The sequence below is a fragment of the Furipterus horrens genome, unplaced genomic scaffold (genome assembly GCF_987537825.1).
Source record: "Furipterus horrens unplaced genomic scaffold, mFurHor1.1.pri manual_scaffold_30, whole genome shotgun sequence".
Lineage (NCBI taxonomy): Eukaryota > Metazoa > Chordata > Mammalia > Chiroptera > Furipteridae > Furipterus > Furipterus horrens.
The window spans coordinates 749-22,780 of NW_028327200.1; the positions used below are offsets into that span (position 1 = coordinate 749).

The window sequence follows — 22,032 nt, forward strand, 5'->3', positions numbered from 1 at the left end:
CTTGGGAGCAAAATGAGAGCCACCTTCTCAGATTCTAGGTTCTGGTTTACTTTTGAAGCAAAAGCAAAATGCCCTTATTCCCAAGCCCCTGGGTGAAGAACTGGTAAAAATACTCTTTATTCTGCTTCCAGCCATGACTAGTTTGGGAGACTGAGAAAGAGCTTAATCCTCCTACTGGTGGAAATGTAATGGCCCCACTTTGGACACAGAAGGCTGAGAACTTGACTATGCCTGGTAGGTTGGAACATCATTCATCACCAGGGTGATTAGTTTTGGTCCAAGTGGGACACATATCTAGGGTTATGGCTAGGAGAGACCCTTGGAGACACTAACCGCGAAATTTCAATCAAGACAATATGGAACTTTGAACTTGCAATGCCCTGTCACAGGAAGTACCTCATATGCTTTCATAAGAACCCCAATATTTAGGCATTATTCTCCCCATTTCACAGCTCAGACAATTGAGGCTTAGAGATACTGACTAAATGCTGAAGGCCATGCCGTTGGTGGACACATGGGGCCATGCAGTCCAGTTGGAGAGGTCACGATGGGGAAAGCTCCATAACGCAGGGCATGGAGCATGGTTTGGCAGAAACAAGCTGGCAGCGAGGTGGGACCCAGAGTGCTGACTTCAGCGACTGCAGAGACAAAGCTGGTGAGCTCTGATGTCAGGGAAGAATTTGTTTGTCTCCTGCTCAGTGTGAACAAGTCTGGGTCCTTTGGTATCAAGGGGAGAGAGTCGCAAGCACTGCCCTGTAGACAGGAAGAGGAATGACAGAACTCTTTCACATCACATTTAGCCGAAGAGAAAGCATTAGGCCAAGCCCTCGTTGACTATACGTAGGCTTAGAAATCTTCCACCAAAACCTTATAAAGTGAAAGGGGGCTCTACTAATAATTTCCCTAAGACAATGGCACAAATTGGGACCTATTGCAGACACATCAGAATGAATAATTACTTAAGCTATGAGCACAATGGATCCACAGCAAGCTGGGTATACCCTCAGATATTCCAGGATGCTGCAGTCTCAGACAGGCCAACTCCCTCCCTCTCCTCCAGGGGAAGACAAAGTCCAGTTCCACTGTGGACCCATGGATGATGTCAGACCCTTGTTGCAAAAACCATACCCACCGCTTCTGCAAGTTCAGAAAACCTGGGAAATATCCCAGACGTTTTGGAGTTTCCAACAGTGTGTGTGGGTGAAAGATCGGGGATTTGTAAAAGAATTACACGATTAGGAAGCCAAAAGACCTGGGTTCTATAGATTTGCTGTCTTTTTTCTTTGGGGGAAGCTAATGTTGGTAAAGTGTAATCCCGTGCTCTTGTCTTCACTTCTTTTTTATCTGTAAAATAAAAATATTAACCTTTGTTTTCTTAAAATCAAAAGGAGCAATAATAAAATAAAAATATTGCTCCCATAGAAGAGCAGAGTGTTGAAGTATTGCTAATTTGTAGGGCCAGAGTCATATGACAGCAGTGGGAATGATTTTTCTTTTCTTCTGTGGGACTGGGAGCTCAGGGCTAGTAGCAGGAAAGAACCTGCTCTGTAAGGTTGAGCGCTTTGGTGAGTAAGAGGGGAAGCAGAGCCCTGATGCAGGTGTCCTCACTGTGACAGTGTCTCCTGAAGAGAGGATAAGGAAGAGGGATACTGCAGGAGCCACATTTGGGTATGTGGATGGTTTTAGAATTTTATATCCTGATCTAAGAGATACAATCTGAGCTTCTCCTCACCAATGGATGGGAATGCTCTTCAGTTCTTTTTAAAGCCTTGCCTAGATAGGTTTCAAGTTTCTTTTCAGGCACTCCCCAAAGAGCTCTGCTATGTGCCTGCATCAGTTGATGTGAGCTCATGGTGGGAACCTGGAACGCAAAGACACCTTCTCTGCACCTACCTATGTGAAGAACCCAGCCCTACATAAGCCAGGCCCTGGCAGCAGTTTGAGAGCCACAGTCGACATTACTGTGTGCTCCCTTGATGAACAAAGCTCCCTCCCTAGCTCCTCTCCCTCTTCTTTGAATCTGTTTTGCTTCCTCTCTTGATTTCTACCTTGAGGGGGTGGGGCAAGAAGCCCTTCGCCAGTGACACAGGCAGCCAATAAACACATATTCCAGAAACACCCTGTCTTAATCTGTGCAGTCTTCTGTAACAAAATACCACAGAACTGGTGGCATGTAAACAACAGAAATTAAATTCTCACAGTGTTCTGGAGGCTAGAAGTCCAAGACCAGGGAGCCAGCATGGTTAGCTGAGGGTCATCTTCCTGGTTTCTAGCCTTCTCTCTGTGTCCTCACATGGTGCAAGAGCTAGGGAGCTTGCTGGGGTCCCTTTTATAAGAGCATTAATCCTATTTGTGAGGGCACCATTCTCATGACCTAACTGTCTCTCTAAAGCCCACCTTCTAATGCTGTAACACTGGGCATTAGGATTTCAACATATGTAACTTAGGAACACACAAACATTCGGGTCATAGTACTCAGGCTCCTTGCATTGCAGGTGGAACTCTCTCCCTATTCCAAGTTTTATAGCAATACTTCAGAGATCATGATGGGAAACTCTCTTGTCTACGGCAGAACCAGGGAACTTCACAGGTGGGCAATACATGAGAAAGTCAGACTGCTTTGAAGGCCCAGAAGACAAAGGGCCAGCTATGACACATAAATGGAAGGCAGTCGAGGAAATAAATAGTTTCTGCATGCGCTTTGGTTCTAAAAATAAAATAATTCAAATTTCTAGTAATACATATTGAAACCAATTTAAATCTATGCTAGGAAAAATCATGTTAGGGTTTGTTGAAGAGAAGGTTGTACCTCGGAATAATCTCAGATATATCACAGGAATTATTTTGGCTGAGACAATTGGTATAAGTTGTGGCCATAGCTAGGTGCATTGTACTTATACACCTTGAAGGAGCATTTCACGGACATCACTTTTCTTATTATCTGAGTGTGAATTGAACAGTTAATTTCTTGGATAAGAAGCAGATCGACTCAGAGTTTTGTTTCTTTGCATTGTCTCTTAGGTATGTGGATGGTTTTAGGGTTTTATATCCTGATCTAAGAGACACAGACTGAGCTTCTCTCCTTCTCTTTCTATTCGTGGGACTTAGAGAAACTGGCTAAGAAGTGGACCTCATAGTAGACATTAGGCTTAAGAGAAAGCAGTCAAAGTGGAGGATTTCCTATAAAACCTGAGAAATAAATTGGAGTCATTTTTGCTTCATTAGTCAAGGATGAGGTGATTCCCCAAGGAGAAGTCTTATTTCTATGTCATTTCCTTCACAAACCCTCCATTGAAGCTGAGATGATAGAAGATATTGACATTTCTACCACTAAGGCACCGCCGAGTTCCACATGGTCTTAGCTACATCATCTCAACTACCTGAGAATGTGGGTGGCTGTAACACCCTCCTCGGTGAAATGGGCCATCAACGTGCTTCTGAGGGTCTACGTACAATTAGGCAGTAATACCGTCTCTTTGGTGAGTGTAAAGTTGGGGTTTTTGAACCCAAATGCACATTCTTCTCTGGAAAAATAAGAAGGAAATGCTGTCCCTTTGAATCTTGGCACCATGTTCCCCCTACCTACCGCTAGGGTTATCTTCTTCAGGGAATCAGAGCAGTAGTACTATCAGCTCCTTCTGCGTTCCTGGGTGAATATGAAGACAAGACAATCAAAGGAGCTAACAAGAATTGTTATCACAAGGAATCTTTGACTTGTATCTTCACTACTTCTTGCTGCTTTAGTTCTTGTCTTTCCACTACCTCAAGCATCACCTGCTGATGAAGATAATGCCAAAGCCACCGGCAGAAGGGCAAGAAGCCTGGGGCTTCATTCAAGGTCCCTTTGATGTCTCTTACAATGAACATGCTCTGGTCTGAACCTCTAGTCAATGTCTTCAATGGCTCTTCTACCACATAGGTCGTTTCAGTTTTAACTGTACCTCTAAGAGCCAAGTTAGGAGTGGATTCTTTGCTGCTCTCTGAAAATCAAGTATTCAAGAGAAAGAAATTGTACTTATTTTCCCTGACCAGAATTTCCATAAATACGTTGTGACCCACGCTATAGTTGTTCTCCTTTCCACTTCACAGTAAAAATCATATCCTGACTTCTGCCTCTTAGAGGACGAACCAAGCATACTTTTCCATATTCTTTCTGCTAACTATAACTAAAAACTCTGGAAATAATATATATTTATCAAACAACAGAAGATTCTGAAATGTGGAGAGAAGGCAGACTACCGAAAGGCCTCAGAATGCAAAAATAAATGACAAAATGATGAATTTCCTCGTCTTTCTTTTTGCTTCACATATCACAAACTTAGCTGAAGAGGCCAGCAAACTGAAAACACCAACAGATATGAACAACAGTCACAAAAGCCCCAAGAGAGGTGTGGACAGAAAACTAGCCTGGCAGGACAGAAACTTTTATACAATAACCACTTTACCACAGCCAACCACCACAGGGAAAATCTATGGCCTCATCCCCACCCATGCAAGAAAAGGCTGAGTGAGAGAAGACTAGGTTTCCACCTACACAAATATTTAATAGGGGTTCCACACCCAACCTCCCAAAACTGGAGTGGTGTCAGAGAAAGCTGAGTAGAATCAGAGCTTGATCTCTGTTAGCTGATAATGAGGCCTCCCTTAAACACACGTGTGAGTGGAGACCACGTGAAGAGCCACGAGTTCAAGGCCCATCTGGCAGTAACAAGATGGCTTTTTCCTTCTCTTCTGTGGTAGTCAAAGGAGGCCTGATGGAGAGTCAGTGGCTTTCATCAGCACCCAGTGCTAACAAAGCCAACCATTTATCTGTGTTGTCAGTAACGTCATTAAAACGATCTGACAAAGGCTTGAAAGAAGACATCACAAAAATACGCCAATAAGCAATTGTTGTACATGAAACCAATAGAAACTCTCAGCAAAGAAATAAAAGTTTTAAGCAAAGAAGCATAAGATATGAAATACAAACAAAAGGATAATTTAGAACTGAAAAGTACAATGCTGAAACTTTAAAAAGCACAATGGATAGTGTCCACAGCAGCAAAAAAGAGTGATAGAGGAAATAATCGGTGACCTTGAAAATAAAGCAATAGAAATTTCCTCATCTGAAAAACAGAGAGAAAATAGACTTAAAGAAAATTAAGAGAGCCTTGGGGATTTGGAGGAATATAACTCACGGTCAAACATTGATATCATTGGAATCCCAGAAAGGAGAGGAGAAAGAGGACATGCTGGAAAAGTAGCCATACAATGAAAGCCTCCAAAGTGCCGTAAAATGTATAAACCTATAGATTTCAGAAGCTGAGTTGAATTCTAAAAGGGATAAATCCAAAGAAATCAATACCAAGATACAACATACGCAGACCTCTGAACACTAAAGACAAAAATAAAAATAAAAAAGGAAATCTTGAAAACCATCAGAAGTCATGGAGGCCAGAAAGAAGTGGCATAACGTTATTCAAGAGTTGGGAAAAAACTGTAAACCAGATTTGTATATGCAGTAAAATATCCTTCAAGAGTGAATTGGACATCAATACATTTTGAAATAAAGGAAAAGAAAGAAAAATTGTTGTCAGTAGACTCATCCTGCAAGAATGGCGAAAGAAAATTCTGAAGAAAGAGAGAAATATTGACAAAGGGAACCTTGGGTCACAACGGAAAAAAATGCAACAGACCAAAATATAGAGGTAAACACAATAGGCTTTCCTTTTCCTCTTGAGTTTTATAAATTATGTTTGATGGTATACCACAATTTTATCATTGTCTGAAGAGGTCCTAAATGTAAGTATAAAAGATACTTCAGATAATTATGTTATAAATGGGTAAAAGTAAAGGATTACAAGTAGAAATAAGGTCTCTAAGCTTTACTTGAACAGGTGAAGTGATGCCGTCAGTATACTGCCAAATATATAAATGTATTTGGTACTTATAGTATCTACAACTACCAGAGATGTCTCAGAAACTATCACAATAGTAAGCTCCAGGAGTCAGTCACTCCACTGAAACAACCATTAAGCTGGCAAAAGCAATCAGAGTTAACTATTTCAGAACTCTGGAACCCGATCAGACCCAATAACTAGGGAGTGCTTGATGAAGGGCAGCTGAACTAACTTTGGTAATAGCGCTGTGAGTGTGAACCAGCTACCATTCTCTACCTCAACCCTGCTGCTTTCTACCTTCCTAGAACAGTTGGCTGGTGCCAGGGAAATGGTGAGGCCTTAGAAAATGTTAGGGCTATGTATTTTGGCTGGTCTGGTGGTTCCCTGAGTGACCAGTGAAGACTGTTCCCTTTGTTCCACCCCCCTCTGGCTTCAGCGGCTTCCATGGCAACATCTATCAGATGATATAAAAATAAATACATCTCACACACATTTTAAAAAAAAATCCATTCGTGTCAGGACATCTCTGTCAGCTCACAAGCTGATGACAGAGATAATAGAACAGAAACGTTAGTAACCACAGACAACAAGGAATACAGATTTTGCAAAATTAATTTGGAAAAGTCACTTCAAACAATGGATGACTACAACTCCCAAAATACAAAAAAAAAAAAAAAAAAAAAAAAAAAAAAAAAAAAAAAGCTATCTCTAAGGAGGGCAAGAATCTGACTTTCAGAGTTAGCTCATTATAATACTCAAAATGTCCAGTTATCAACAAAAAAGTATAAAGCATACAAAGAGGCAGGAAGATATGGCTTTTAACAGAGGTAAAAATGTTAGAACATATTTCTGAAAAAGTCTGAATATTGGAATTATTAAAAATGATAGATCAACCACAATGAAATATCACTTCACACCTATCAGAATGGCTATCATTTGAGAAAGGGGGACTCATTTGCACTGTTAGTGGGAATGCAGATTGGCACAGCCACTGTGGAATACAGTATGGAGATACCTCAAAATATTAAAAATAGATCTGCCTTTGTAATCCCACTCCTGGGAACATATCCAAAGGGACTCAAAGCACTAATTCGAAAGGACATAAGCACCCCTACATTTATTGCAGCATTATTTACAATCACCAAGATGCGGAAGCAGCCCAGGTGCCCATCAGTAGATGAGTAGGTAAAAGAACTATGGGACATTTACACAATGGAATACGGTTAAGCCGTAAAAAAGGAAGAGAAAGCAAGTTTTATCCTTTGTGACAGTATAGATAGACCTGGAGAACATTATGCTAAGTGAAAGAAGCCAGTCAGAGAAAGATGAATACCATATGATTTCACTCATACATGGAATCTAATGAAGAAACGGAACTAACAAGCAAAATAGAGACAGACTCATAGATAGAGAGCAGGATGACAGCTAAGTGGTGAGGAGAGGGTAGTGGGGAGGAATTGAACAAAGAGGGAAAGGGACTCATGGACATGGACAACAGTGTGGTGATTACGGAGGAGGGGGCTACAAGGGGACTCAATGGTAATGGAAAGAAATACAATAAGAATAAATTAATTAATTTTTAAAAACGGCCAGACTTTTCCGAGGTGGTTTTATCATTATATTTCCACCAGCAATAATCCAGTTTCTCGGGGTTCGTGTTGTCACAGTGTTTTAGTTTGGCCATTCTGATAGGATATAGTGATAGCACATTGTGGTTTTACTTTACATTTTCTTAACGGCTAATAATGCCAAACATCTTTTGATGTGCTTTTTTGCCATCTTATTTGGGGAAATATCTCTTCATGCCTTTTGGCCATGCTCCAGTTGGATTGTTTGCCTTTTTACTGTTGAATTTTCAGAGTACTTTGTGTACTCTAGCTCCTAGTCATTTCTCAGATACGGAGTTCGAAAATATTTTTTCTACGGTGAAACTTTTCTTTTCATCTGCTTAGCAGTCTTTCACAGAGCAAAATGTTTTCAGTTTGCTAAGTTCCAGATTATTGATTTTCTCTTTAATGAATTGTGTTTTAGGTGTGAAACCAAGAACGTTTTGCCTAGCCTCAGTTCCTAAACATGTTCCACTGTGCTATTTTTTTCTGAAACGTTTACAGTTTTATATTTTACATCGAAGTCCATGATCCATTTTGAGTTAGTTTTTGAATAAAGTGTTAGACTTAGGTTGAAGTTTATTTTTTTTCCCATGGCTGTGCGATAGCTGTAGCATCATTTGTTGAAAGACTATTTTACTGAATTCCTTTTTCTCCCTTGTCCAAACCAGTTCAGAGGAGTTATATGGGTCAGTTTTTGCATTTTCTGTCTGGTCCCTTAATCCATGTCTCTGCCCGTCTTCCATCATAACCTTCTTCGATTAGATAGATCTTGATTCCTCCCACTTTTTCCATTTTTTTCCCCTCCCAACATTGGCTTAGGTATTACAATTCCTTTTTTTTTTTTTTTTTTTTTAATGTGAAGAGATTTTTTGAGATGCAGGGGAGGTTTGCTGGCTTATTTATTTATTTATTTATTTAGCTTTTATTTTTTTATCCCTCTAAAGTTTTTTGTTTGTTTGTTTATGTGTTATAGCTGTCCCACTTAATTCACAATTGCTTCCCCCCACCCTGCCCACCCCTTTTACCATAGTCAATCCCCACCCCATTATCCATGTCAATGGTCATTTATACATGCTCTTTGACTAGACCATTCCCCTTCTTACCCCACTTCTCTCCCTCCCTGCTCCCCTCTTGTCACTGTGAACCTGCTCCTTGCTTACATGCCTCCGGTTCAGGTGCTCGTTTGTTTGTGTTGTTCATTAGTTTCCTGTATTAGGTGATAGCATATAATATATATAGTATTTGCTATCATCCATTAAATCATCCTTGCAGCCCTGGAAGGAATCCCACTTGATCGTGGTGTATGATCCTTCTAATGTGTTGCTGCATCCAGTTTGCCAATATTTTGTTGAGGATTTTAGGATCTCTGTTCATCAACGATATTGACCTGTAGTTTTCTTTCTTTGTGGTGTCTTGACCTGGTTTTGGAATTAGGGAAATACTGGCCTCATAGAAAGAGTTTGGAAGTCTCCCCTCTTCTTGAATTTTTTGGAGTAGTTTGAGAAGGATAGGCTATAGTTCTTCCCTAAATGTTTTATAAAATTCGCCTGTGAAGCCATCCGGTCCACGGCTCTTGAGTGCTGGGAGTTTTCTGATTACTGTTTCTATTTTCAATACTTGTTATCGGTCCATTCAGGCTTTCTGCTTCTTCTTGATTCAGTTTTGGAAGGTTATATGTTTCCAGAAATCTGTCCATTTCATCTAGGTTGCCAAATTTCTTGTGATACAGTTGTTCGTAGTAATTTCTTACAATCCTTTGTATTTCTGTGGTATCGGTTGTGATTTCTCCTCTTTCACTTTTGATTTTATTTATTTGGGTCCTCTCTCCTTTTTTCTTGATGATCCTGGTTAAAGGCTTGTCGGTGTTCTTTATCTTTTCAAAGAACCAGCTGCAGCTCCTACTCTTGTTGCTCTTTTGAATTGTTTGGTTAGTCTCTATGTCATTTAATTCTGCTCTCATCTTGATGATTTCCTTCCTTCTACTCGCTCTGGGCTTTGTTTGTTGTTGTTCCTCTAGTTCTTGTAGCTGTAGGGTTAGATGTTTTATTTGAGATTCTTCTATCCTTTTTAGGTAGGCCTGTGTTGCTAAGAACTTTCCTCTCAGGCCTGCTTTCGCTGTATCCCATAGGTTTTTGGTTGTTGTGTGTTCCTTTCCATTTTTTTCCAGAAACTTCTCGATTTATTCTTTGATGTCATTGTTAACTCATTCATTATTTAATAGCATATTATCCATTCTCCATGAGTTTGAAAGGTCTTTGCGTTTTTTCCTTAAGTCCTTTTTATTCGTCTTTCTCTGACTGGCTTATTTCACTTAGCATAATGTTCTCCAGGTCTGTCTATACTGTTACAAAGGGTAAAAACCTGCTTGCTCTTCTTTTTTACGACTTAGCAGCATTTAAAACGAAATGCCCCATACTTCTTTTATCTACTCATCTACTGATGGACACTTGGGATGCTTCCGTATCTTGGTGATTGTACATAATGCTGCAATGAACACAGGGGTGCTTATGTCCGTTCAAATTAGTGTTTTGTGTCCCTTCGGATATATCCCCAGAAGTGGGAACATTGGGTCAAAAGGCAGACCTATTTTTAATTTTTTTGAGGTATCTCCATACTGCATCCCAATCAGCATTCCTACCAACAGTACAGGAGGGTTCCCTTTTCTCCACATCCTCACCAGCACTTATTGCTTTTTGACTTATCGATGATAACCCCTCTGACAGGTGTGAGGTTATATCATATTGTGGTCCTCATTTGCATTTCTCTGATGATCAGTGACATTGAGCACCTTTTCATATGTCTATTGGCTATCTGTATGCCTTCTTTGGAGAACTGTCTATTCAGCTCCTTTGCCCACTTTTTAAGTGGGTTACTTGGGTTTTTGGTGTTGAGTTTTGTAAATTCTTAATGAATTTTGGATATTAACCTCTTATCAGATGTATTGGTGGGTATGTTCTTCCATTCTGTGGGTTGTCTTTTTATTTTGTGGATGTTTTCCTTTGCTGTGCAATAGCTTTTTTAGTTTGATGTAGTCCCATTTGTTTATGTTTTCTTTTGTTTCCCTGGCCTGGGGAGATATATCCAATAAAATATTGCTACAAGCCATGCCTGATATTTTATTGCCTAGGTTTTCTTCTATGACTTTTATGGTTTTAGGTCTAATATTTAAATCTTTAATCCATTTTGAATTTATTTTTGTGTGTGGTGTAAGAATGTGGCCTAGTTTCATTTTGCTGCATGTATCTGTCCAACTTTCCCAAGACCATTTGGTGAGTAAGCATTCTTTAGTCCATTGTGTGTGTGCTTGCTTCCTCTGTCACATATTAATTGAGTGTAAAGGTGTGGATTTATTTCTGGGCTCTCTGTTCTGTTGCACTGATACAGGCATGTGCTTTTTTTATGCCAGAGCCATGCTGTTTTGAATACTATGGCTTAATTGTATAGTTTCACATTAAGTAGCGTGATTTCGCCAACTTTCTTCTTTTCTCTCAGGATCCCTGTTGCCTTTTGCGGTTTCATCTCAACTTTTAAATATTTGTTCTAGCTCTGTGAAATATGCCATGGGTTCTTGATGGAACTTGTGTTGAATCTACAGATTGCTGGGTGGCTTGGACATTTTAATGATGCTAATTCTTCTTATGCTTGAACACAGTATGTGTTTCCACTTGTATCTTCTTCAATGTCTGGTAATTTCCTGAGAAGAGGTCTTTTACATCCTTGGTCAGGTTTATTGCTAGGGATTTTATATTTTTTGAAGCAATTGTGAATGGACTTGTTTTCTCAGTTTCCCTATCCGTTAGTTCGTTATTGGCTTGTAAAATGCAACTGATTTCTGGATATCAATTTTGTACCGCGCTACTTTGTGAAATTCATTTATCCATTCTAGTAACTTCTTGTGGAATCTTTGGGAGTCTCTATGTACAAAAACATTTCATCTGCAAAGAAAGACAGTTTTACTTCTTTCTTTCCAATTTGGATGGGTTTTATTTTTCTTCTTGTCTGATTGCTATGGCTAGGATTTCCAGTACTACGTTGAATAAGAGAGGTGAAAGTGGACATCCCTGCCTTGTTCCTCATCTTGAGGGGAACATTGTAGTTTTTGCCCATTGAGTATGGTGCTGGCAGTTGGTATGTCATATATGGCCTTTATTATGTTTAGGTATGTTTCCTCTATTCCCATTTTGCTGAGAGTTTGTATCAAAAATGGGTGCTGGATTGTATCAAAAGCTTTTTTTGCATCTATTGATATGATCATGTGGTTTTATCCTTCATTTTTTAAATAGGTGAATCACATTTTTTGATTTGTGAATGTTGTGCCAACCTTGCATTTCTGGAGTGAATCCCACTTGATAAAGATCTGTGACCTTTTGGATGCATCGCCATATTTGGTTTGCTAATATTTTGTTGAGGATTTTAGCATCAGTGTTCATCAGGGACTTTGGGCTATATTTTTCTTCCTTTGTAGAATCTTTTACGAGGTTTTGGAATTAGAATAATGCTGGTCTCATAATATGAGTCCGGGAGTCTTCCCTCCCCTTCAATTTTATTTTAAAATGTTTGAGGAGAGGTGTTAGTTCTTCTCAGAATGTTTGGTGAAATTCACCTGTGAAGCCATCTGGTCCAGGGCATTTGTTTGTTGGGAGGTTTTTAAAGATTATTATTACTGCTTCAATTTCACCAGGTGTAATATGTCTACTAAGATTTTCTGATTCATCTTGATTTGTTTTTGAAAGAGTGTGTGTTTCTAGGCATTACTCCATTTCGTTCAGGTTGTCCAGTTTGTTGGCATATTTTATTGTTGTTCGCAATATCTTTTTTATAAGTCTTTGTATTTCTTTGGCGTCAGTTGTTATTTTTCCGCTTACATTTCTGATTTTATTCATTTGCATCCTTTTATTTTCTTGATGAGTCTGGTGAAAGGCCTGCCAATCCTTCTTATCTTTTCAGAGAACCAATTCTTAGATATATTAATCTTTTGTATCTTTTTTAGATTCTATTTTATTTATTCCAGCTGTGATATTTATTATTTCCTTCCTTCTGCTCACTTTGGGTTTTGTTCGTTATTCTTTTTCAAGTTCCTTTCAGTGTAAAGTGAAATCGTTCATTTGAGCTTTTTCTTGTTTTTTTTGAGATAGGCCTGCAATGATATGAATTTATTTCTCAGGATTGCTTGCTTTCCCAGTGTTTTCACAGAGTGTGAATTGTTGTGTCCTTATTTTCATTTGTTTCAAGGTATCTTTTGATTTCTCCCTTGATGTCATTGTTGACCCATTCATTGTTTAATAACATACTTATGTCTTAATATGTGGTCTATCCTAGAAAATGTTCCATGTGCACTTAAAAAGTACATATAGTCTGCTGCTTTGGGATGAAATGCTCTGAAGATATCAATTAAATACATTTGGTCTAATGTGTCATTTAAGGCCGCTCTCTCCTTGTTGGTTTTCTGTATAGAAGATCTATCCATTGAAGTCAAAGGGGCGTGAACATTTCTGACTCTGTCTGTATTCCTGTAGGGTAGTTTGTTTTTAAAAATCAACACATAAAGTTATCATACAACACATAAAGTTATCATACAACCCAGTTATTGCACTCCTCACATTCATCCCTGAGAAATAAAGACTTGTATTCCTACACAACTGTAATAGCATAAACAATAAAACTTTCTAAAAAAATAACTCTGTAATGGTCTCTATCGTGTATTTACATGTAAGTTAGCACATCGTGAATCAGTAAGGTGACAATCAGCAGGCCATTGCAAGGTTAGAGAAATAGACCAAATCTCTCTGCCAAACATAGATCACAACTTGAAGTGAACTTTGTAGTTTTCTACAACAAATACTCTAATACCATTTTCTATGATAAACATCCATGGTCTCAAGGTGGAACAATTAACAACAACAACAACAAAACCAAACATTTCAATGTCCTCTAAATGTTTTTGTTTTAGCTAAGGAGACTGATCAGCACATCTTTAAAAAACAAAAAAGAAAACAAAACAAGTAAGTATAGATTCAACTTAAAATTTACTTTAAAGGTTATGTAAATATTAGTTGACCTTCTCTTGTCTTTCTAAGCAAAAGTTAATGGTTAGTTTATCACATAACAAACTCAAAAGCAGCTGCTTCCACTACAGTCCCTGCTATTGAATTTTAAGGCATCAAGTCTTGACATAATTTGCATCAAGCCTGGATTAAAGATGTCTAAAACGTATCATTTTCTTAGCCCACTTTATGACCTAGAAAAGCTTATTTGGACACAAACGTTCTGTGAGACAGCCTTTTCATTATTCAGGTAAATATCAGGTAACATTTTCTAATAATAATAATAATGAGGGTGAGATGAAACTTGGAAGTGATGGATGCATTATGACAGATTGTAATAATGGTCACGGATGTGTGCTTACGCTGAAACTCATCAAGTTGTATACGTTAATATGTACAGCTTTCTATATGTCAAGCATATAAAATGATTTTTAAAAAGAGCTGTTCAAAAGGGAGTAGGTTGCTTGGAAAGTAACAAGTTTTTTTGCTTCAGCGAAAGTATTAAATAACCTTCCTAGAAGTTTGAGGAGAGCTTATCTAATATCTAATTCAATTAGAAGATTCAGAACGGGCCAGCCCAAGGGTACCATCGACACCGAGTGACACTGTCCTTACTTTCAAATGCTGGTGCCTCATGAGTCCTTCCACTGTTTCTCCTCACCCTGGAATTGGGGACCATTGAAACTGTATTCAGAGAAAATTATAAATGTATATCTTTTAGGCACAGAACTCATAGAAATGTGCATAAGCCAAACTGTAATGTTGATCAAGACTCTAACCTGAGGCTTTTATTTCTTGTCTCTCGTTCCAGTTCAGACGTTACCTGCTCCTTCCGGTGTCCACACTCCTGCCTCTGAATTCCTGTGTGGTACAGGCATAAAACTGGAGAACCTGTCAGTGCAGGAGGAAATTCCTCCATTCATCAGGCAGCAGGTTTCCTTCAAAAACTTTCTTCTTCCAGGAGAGGCTGCATGAAGTCCATCGCCTCTTCACTTTAGTCTGAAGAATCAATTAAAGAGGATCAGGAAGCTGGGGGACCGTCACTCCGAGGCCCGGGAGGGAGAAAAATGCTCTTTGTTTTGCCTTTGTTTCCCTCCAGCTGGAGGGCGGCCTGGATAAACAGCTGCTGGGAAACTCACTGGGTGGCTTGAGCCTCTTTATTTGTTAATTGCAAAGCAGTGGAGACAAAATTGCGTCCAAGAACTGCAGCTATGAGGAACAAGTCAAAGGTAAGGAAGAGAGATTAAGCAGAGTAAGCTACCTCATATACCCTCTGCTGCCTTTTCCTCCAAATGTGGTTCTCCAGAGGCAGCAGCTGTTAACATTGAATTTACTTCATCAAGCAAGGTGAATTAGGGAGAGCCCCATTTAGGGAAAGTACCTGCAAATCACCCACACACCTGCTGCCACCTATTCATCAATGTAAACCTGTTCTAGTTTTTTTTTTTTTTTTTTAAGGCTGGTCTTCCTGGAGTGACACTGGCCTCATTTCAGCCAACTATTATTATCCCCATTTACAGATGAGAAACATTGCTATGTTCTTGTCTAATACCGGAAAGCTAGGGATTTAGAACATGGTCGGTACCCTTTGAGAAGCTTAATGCTTCCTTAAAAACTTTGTGCCAGATTTCTCCCTCTTGCTTTTCCTGAGTTGCTTTTTACACTGCCTGGTGTCTTGGGAGGCTGGCTAGTGAACTATATGAGGCCTTGCCCTCCAGATTCCAGGTGGCATCAGCCAGGAGGATCCCTGAGGAGATCAGAAAGGGGAGGAGAGCAGGTTCCCTTCAGACCCATGTGGAGCGGTGCTGGGTGGACCCCACCATCAGTATCTCTCCCTCTAGGCGCCCCTTTCTCCTCACTTCCCCTTCCAGGTGCTGGGAGCTCAGTATACCTGGGTGTGGTGAGGGCTTACCTGTCACAAAGGCAGGAGTAAACTTCCCTTTTCGTTGTGATCTTCCTGTCTTCTGCCTACACTTCTTTGAACAGACCACTTTATTAAGCACTGCTTAAATATCCTAACTTTGAACTATCCTAACCGTCTGTTTCCCGGAACCCTGAAACAAGTGTCAATCTTACATAAAGCAGACAACTGTTTGAGAGAATATAACATACTAACTTGTTGTTAAGAACTGTAGCTTTCAAAGATGGAGGAATTGTGAAGAATCGATATGCAAGATCTCTATCAAGCCCAAGGGCCACTATGGCATGGACGTGCCATTTATGATCCAGGAGAAGCTTCTGTGTCCCTCAAGCCTACTACATAGGACTCAGAGCACAATATTAAAGAGGCTTTCTTTTGTCTTTGTTACAGCTTCCCCTTGACACGTGATTTTGAAAGAAACCATCCTATATAGGTGAAGAATGGCTGTCAAAGTTACTGCTGTAGTGGAAGGCAGTGAACCCTATATTTTCTTTTCTGGAAAGAAGGTACCTGAAAGTTACAGGGGTTTTCAACTACCTGTGATGAGGATGCCCAATGTGATGGCAGAGTGGGAGGCAGGGAAAGGTCAAGTGCAGACCTAGGAAGTAAAGATGGTATATGGAGTCTGCTCCGCCTACCCCCAATGCATTCTTCCAATGTTTAGAACTCGACCTTCATCTTTCACAAGAACAGCTCAAGAAACAAAATGGAGGCAACCTGTGTTCCCAATCCTTATGGTTCAGCAGCATAATGAAGTGTGCAGGATTGTAGTGAAAACTGTGCAGAAACATGGGAACGGTGTACGATATAAAATTGAATAAAGTAGAACATGAAGCAGTGCATATGCCATGGTTACATCTGAAAAGATATACATGTACACAGATTCTGGAAGGACACAACAGCAACAAAAATCTAGTGTGTTGGAGTGATAAAGCTCTAGGTTTCCTTTCTCTGATTTTTGGTCTTTTGTGTCTTTGTTGGAAGAGATAGAGGGCCTCTCTTTTGAGATTTTTTATTTATTTATTCTTAGAGAAGGGAAGGGAGGGAGAAAGAAGAGAGAAACATTGGCGTGAGAGAGAAACATCGATCGGTTGCCTCTCTTACAGGTGCCCCAATGGGGACCTGGCCTGCAATCCAGGCATGTGCCCTGAGCAGGAATTGAACCAGTGACTTCTCACTTTAATGGATGATGCCCAACCAGTTGAGCCACACTGGTTAGGGCACTACTTGGCCTCTTGACCCATTGTATATCTTGCTCAGAATGCCAGGACTAAAACATTTTTATTTTAATCAGAGTTTCTCTCAACTCAGGGATTCCTTGAATCTGCATGTTTATTCCCAAGTAACTTATTGAAATCCCTTACTTGCTATTAAGTTGAAACCTGAGCCTGCCAGTAGTACCTGCATGTGGGTATCCCTTCCAGATTTTTCATGAAATTTACCCTGAGGGCCCTCATGGGTGGGCTCCCTTCCTCTTTTGAATGCTGATTCTTACATTGGTTTGGCCATATCTCTGCAGGGCTTTTCTTAAGGGACAAAGGAAGCGTTTAAGGCCTGTCTCTGAAGTATTGTTATTTCCAAACACAATTCTTTTATTTTTTACTCTTTTCAAAGCAGCAGAAATGCATACGTTTTTGCAAAGAGATGAGAGGTTGTTTAGCTATTGAACTATACTTTGGCTATTACAATAACTAATGATTAGACGAGGGGATTACCCTGGAAAGGGCTACCATTTGAAAACTTCGTCTTTTTCATAAAGTAATTAAAAATGATTGCAGACAAGTTTCCTCTTCTTCTCTTCCCCCAGCTCCCTACTATTCTTTTTGCTCACTCCTCTCTCCCTCCCTAACCTGAACTTGATTGACTAATTCATGAGGTATCTTGACCCCCTTCTTCCTTGCTGCCTCTTACCAAAGGATATGGGAAGCCAGAGTTTCTGGTGGCCAGGGCTGGCCACGTGACCCAATTATGGCCAAGGAAACATAAATGGAAATGTGTTAGGGGGCTTCCGGGACAGACCTGGCTTCTCCATGAAAAGGACAGAGAAGGGAGATCATCGGTAGAGCCTATTTCCCCATCTTCCTGTCTTGAAGGCAGACAGAATCTCTGGGTTTGCAACAGCAATCTTGTCCCCGCGACACAACCAGCATTCAGATGAAAAACGCAAAGATGGCAGAGTAGAAATAGTGCAAGAGCCTGGTCTTTGATGACCTTTTTTCCCAGCTGAGCCAGTGATGGCACACCACCCCCATCGAACTTAATGTCAGTGATAAAAGCAAAGCCCTGGTTCAATACTCTGTGAATTACTATGACCTGCAGAGGAAGCCATTCAAAACTGATACATACCCTTCACCCTTTTTTCCTTCTTTTCATCTGCCTCCCCTTTTGTGTTTTCTTCTTTCCCTGTATGGGCTGAATGCTCCCTCCATTCATATGTTGAAGTTCTAACCTCTAGTACCTCAGAATGTGACTGTATTTGGAGATACTTAAAGAGGTAATCAAATTAAAATAAAATCAAAGTGGGCGTGGATTTAAAAAGAGGAAATTTAGACACAGAGATGGACAGAGAACAGACATGTACAGACACAGGGAGATGGTCATCTATACGCTTAAGAAAGACACCTCTGAAGAAATCAACCGTGATGATACTTTTATCTTAAGCAAGCCTCCAGAAATGTGAGAAACTACATTTCTTTTGTTTAAAAAAGTAATAAGTAAAAAGCAGCTGAAATTCATTCTCTCATAGTTATAGAGGCCAGAGAAGTCTAAGATCAACGTGTTGGCAGGTTGGTTTCTTGTGAGAGCGTCCTGTTTTGCTGGAAATCTGTGGTACACCTGACCCCCAACTTTGTCTTTGCATGGTTTCTCCCTGTGTCCAGGGCAGCAATCATAATGAATCGAGGCCACCCTAATAACGTCATTTTAACTTGATCACTTCTGTAGAGACCCTGTCTCCAAATTAAGGTCATGTTCTGAAGTTCTGCACATTAGGACTTAGGCATGTGAATTTGAAAGGGACACAATTCAACCTACAACACTACCCAAGCTAGAAACCCTAGAGTGAGCTTTGAGTGTTCCCTCTCTCTGCTCCCTGACTCCAATCTTGAACCAAGCTCTGTTGCTTCTCTTCTTGTCTGCTCCCAAGTCTGCACTTTCATCTTCAGGTGACCTCTGTCCCCAACACATCTTCTCCAGTAAGCTTTTCCTGAAAACTGCTATAGTCCTAAGGTCGCACAGTACTAGGTTTGTTACATTGCTCTAGCTGTTCGAGGACACACAGTCACTCTCTAGCACTTCTGAAATCAAATTGGAAAGCCCCTTCCTTGTTCCAGAGCTCTCCATATTCCCTCATAAATCACCACTCCCTGGGGAGGCTGCCTCGTCCTCAGGAGACACCACGTCCTATATGTTTCTTCTTCCAAGCCTTTATGCAATTTCCATTGCTTAGAATATGCTTCTCTGACTGTTCTAAACTTATAAAGACCAGCCTAAGTCATACTTATTAGTGGCAACCTTTCCCGATGGTTCCCTTCTTAGAATCTTACTAGGTTGTACTATACTCAATATTTACCACTCTGTTCTTCCTTCCTTTCTTCCTTTCTTCCTTCCTTCTTTCCTTCTTTTCTTTCTTTCTTTCTTTCTTTCTTTCTTTCTTTCTTTCTTTCTTTCTTTCTTCCTTCCTTTCTCTCTCTCTCTCACTCTCTCTTTCTTTTTCTTTCTTTCTTCCTCTCTCTCTCTCTCTCTCTCTCTCTCTCTCTCTCTCTCTCTCTCTCTCTCTCTCTCTTTTACCATTTTAATATGTGAGTCTGTTCAAGCAAGCTGGGTTATCAAACTAAAGAGGTTCGCCACTTGAGGTGCTCTAATCAAGAAGGAGGCATGGTAGTTTTATTTTGAGGTAGATGGAATTGACATAGTCCAAATGTCAGACATGGAATTCAAAACAATGATGGTGAAGAAGCTCAATATACTCGACAACCTCAAAAACAACTACGACAACCTCCAAGGAAGTTACCAACAGCTGCAAGAAAATTACAGGGAACTTGCAGAGAACTACACCAGCATAAAAAAGACATAGAAACTATCAACAAGAACCAGGAAGAAATGAAGAATGCAATCTCTGAACCGAATAACACAGTAGAAGCAGTCAAAAGCAGAGTAAACGAGGCAGAGGATTGTATTAGTGAGTTAGAGGACAATGTAGGAAAAAATTCTCAGACGATACAGCAAAATGAAAAAAGATTTAAAAAGTATGAAGAAGAGATAAGGGAGTTGCAGGATAGCATAAGGAAGAGCAATATAAGAGTAATCAGAATCAAAGAGGAATCAGAAGAACAAGGAATAGATAAACTGATAGGAAAAATAGTGACAGAAAAATTTCCCAACCTGATGAGAGAAAGAGTTATGCAAGTCCAGAAAGCACAGAGAGTTCCAATAAAGAGGAACCCCCCAAAACCCACTCCAAGGCACATCATAGTTAAAATGGCAACATTCCAAGACAGAGAATCCTAAAATCAGCAAGAGAAAAACAGCAAATAACTTACAAGGGAGCTCCAATAAGGCTGTCAACCGATTTCTCAACAGAAACACTACAAGCCACAAGGGAATGGTCAAAAATATTTCAAGCAATGAAAAACAAAGGCCTACAACCAAGAATATTCGACCCGGCAAGGCTCTCACTCAAAATAGAAGGGGAAATAAGGAGTTTCTCAGACAAAGGAAGACTAAAAGAATACATCTCCACCAAACCAGCATTGCAAGAGATGCTAAAGGGAATAGTCTAAGAAAAAGAAAGAGAAAAAAAAATTTATATATATATATATACATAAAGAGTAGAGGAACAGAGGTTCAAAGGGAAATGAATAAATACATGTTGAGAATAACCTTAAATGTAAAAGGATTAAATGCCCCAATTAAAAGACATAGGGTAACAGAATGGATAAGAAAACAGAACCCACATATTTGCTTTCTACAAGAAACACACCTCAAAACAAAAGATTTACATAGACTGAAAGTAAAAGGATATAAAAAAGTATTCCAAGCAAACAGACCTGAAAAAAAAGCTGGCGTAGCAGTACTCATATCAGACAAAACGGATTTCAAAGCAAGGGCAATACAAAGAGACAAAGAAGGACATTTCATAATACTTAAAGGAACAGTCCATCAAGAAGATATACCTGGCTGCTGTGGCTCAGTGGATTGAGCGTCAGCCTGCGAGCCAAGTGTCGGTGGTTCGATTCCCAGTCAGGGCACATGACTCGGTTGCACATCAGGTCCCCAGTTGGGGGCGCGAGTGAGAGGCAACCACACAGTGATGTTTCTCTCCCTCTCTTTCTCCTTTCCCTCTCTCTAAAAATAAATAAATAAATAAACAAACTAACAAATAAATTATTAAAAAAAAAAAAGAAGATATAACACTGATAAACATATATGCACCCGACATAGGAGCACCCAAATACATAAAGCAAATAGTAGAAGACCACAAGAAGGATATTAACAACGACACACTCATAGTAGGGGACTTCAACACTCCATTATCAACAACAGACAGATCATCCAAGCAAAGAAACACCAAGGATATACAGGCATTGAACAACACACTAAACCACACGGAATTAACTGATTATATATATATATATATATATATATATATATATATATATATATATATATATATATATATATACAGAACTTTTCACCCCAAAGAAGCAAAATGTACATTCTTTTCAAAGGCACATGGGACGTTTTCAAAGATAGACCATATGATAGGACACAAAACAAGCCTCAACAAATTCAAGAAAATTGAAATGATATCAAGCATCATTTCAGACCACAATGCCTTGAAACGAAACATCAACCTCAGAGAAAAGAATCAAAGACACCCAAACTCATGGAGAATGAATAACACGCTATTAAATAACGAATGGGTTAACAATGACATCAAAGAGGAAATCAAGAAATTTCTAGAAACTAATGACAATGAACACACAACAGCCCAAAACCTATGGGACACGGCAAAAGCAGTCCTAAGAGGGAAGTTCATAGCAATACAGGCATATCTGAAAAGAACAGAAGAAGCTCAAGTAAAAAAAAAAACAAACAAAAAATAAAACTAATCCTAAAGCTACAAGAACTAGAACAACAGCAACAAACAAAGCCTAGGGCAAGAAGAAGAAAGGAAATCCTCAAGATCAGAGCAGAATTAAGTGACATAGACACTAAATAAACACTCCAAAAAATCAACAAAACCAAGAGCTGGTTCTTTGAAAAAATAAACAAAATCGATAAGCCTCTAGCCAGGTTCATCAAGAAGAAAAGAGAGAAGACACAAATAAACAAAATCAGAAAGGAAAGAGGAGAAATCACGACTGATACCTCAGAAATACAAACAATTGTAAGAAATTACTACAGACAACTGTATGGCAAGAAATTCGACAACCTAGAAGAAATGAACAAATTTCTAGAAACGTATAACCTTCCAAAACTGAACCAAGAAGAAGTAGAAAGTCTCGACAGACCAATAACAAAGGAGGAAATCGAAACAGCGATCCAAAAGCTCCCTGCACACAAAAGCCCTGGAC

The 22,032-nt window shown here is 39.6% G+C and overlaps 1 protein-coding gene across 1 annotated transcript in view; it reads left to right on the forward strand.

The window, feature by feature from the left end:
* The first annotated feature begins 522 nt into the window (after positions 1 to 522).
* The window catches only part of LOC149990064 (A-kinase anchor protein 4-like), a 41,086-nt gene continuing 19,576 nt past the window's right edge, over positions 523 to 22,032 (forward strand). Inside the window, exons 1-2 of the mRNA XM_090265682.1 lie at positions 523 to 655; positions 14,345 to 14,466. Coding sequence (XP_090121808.1) covers positions 523 to 655; positions 14,345 to 14,466 — 255 coding nt within the window. The remainder of the gene's footprint in view (positions 656 to 14,344; positions 14,467 to 22,032) is intronic.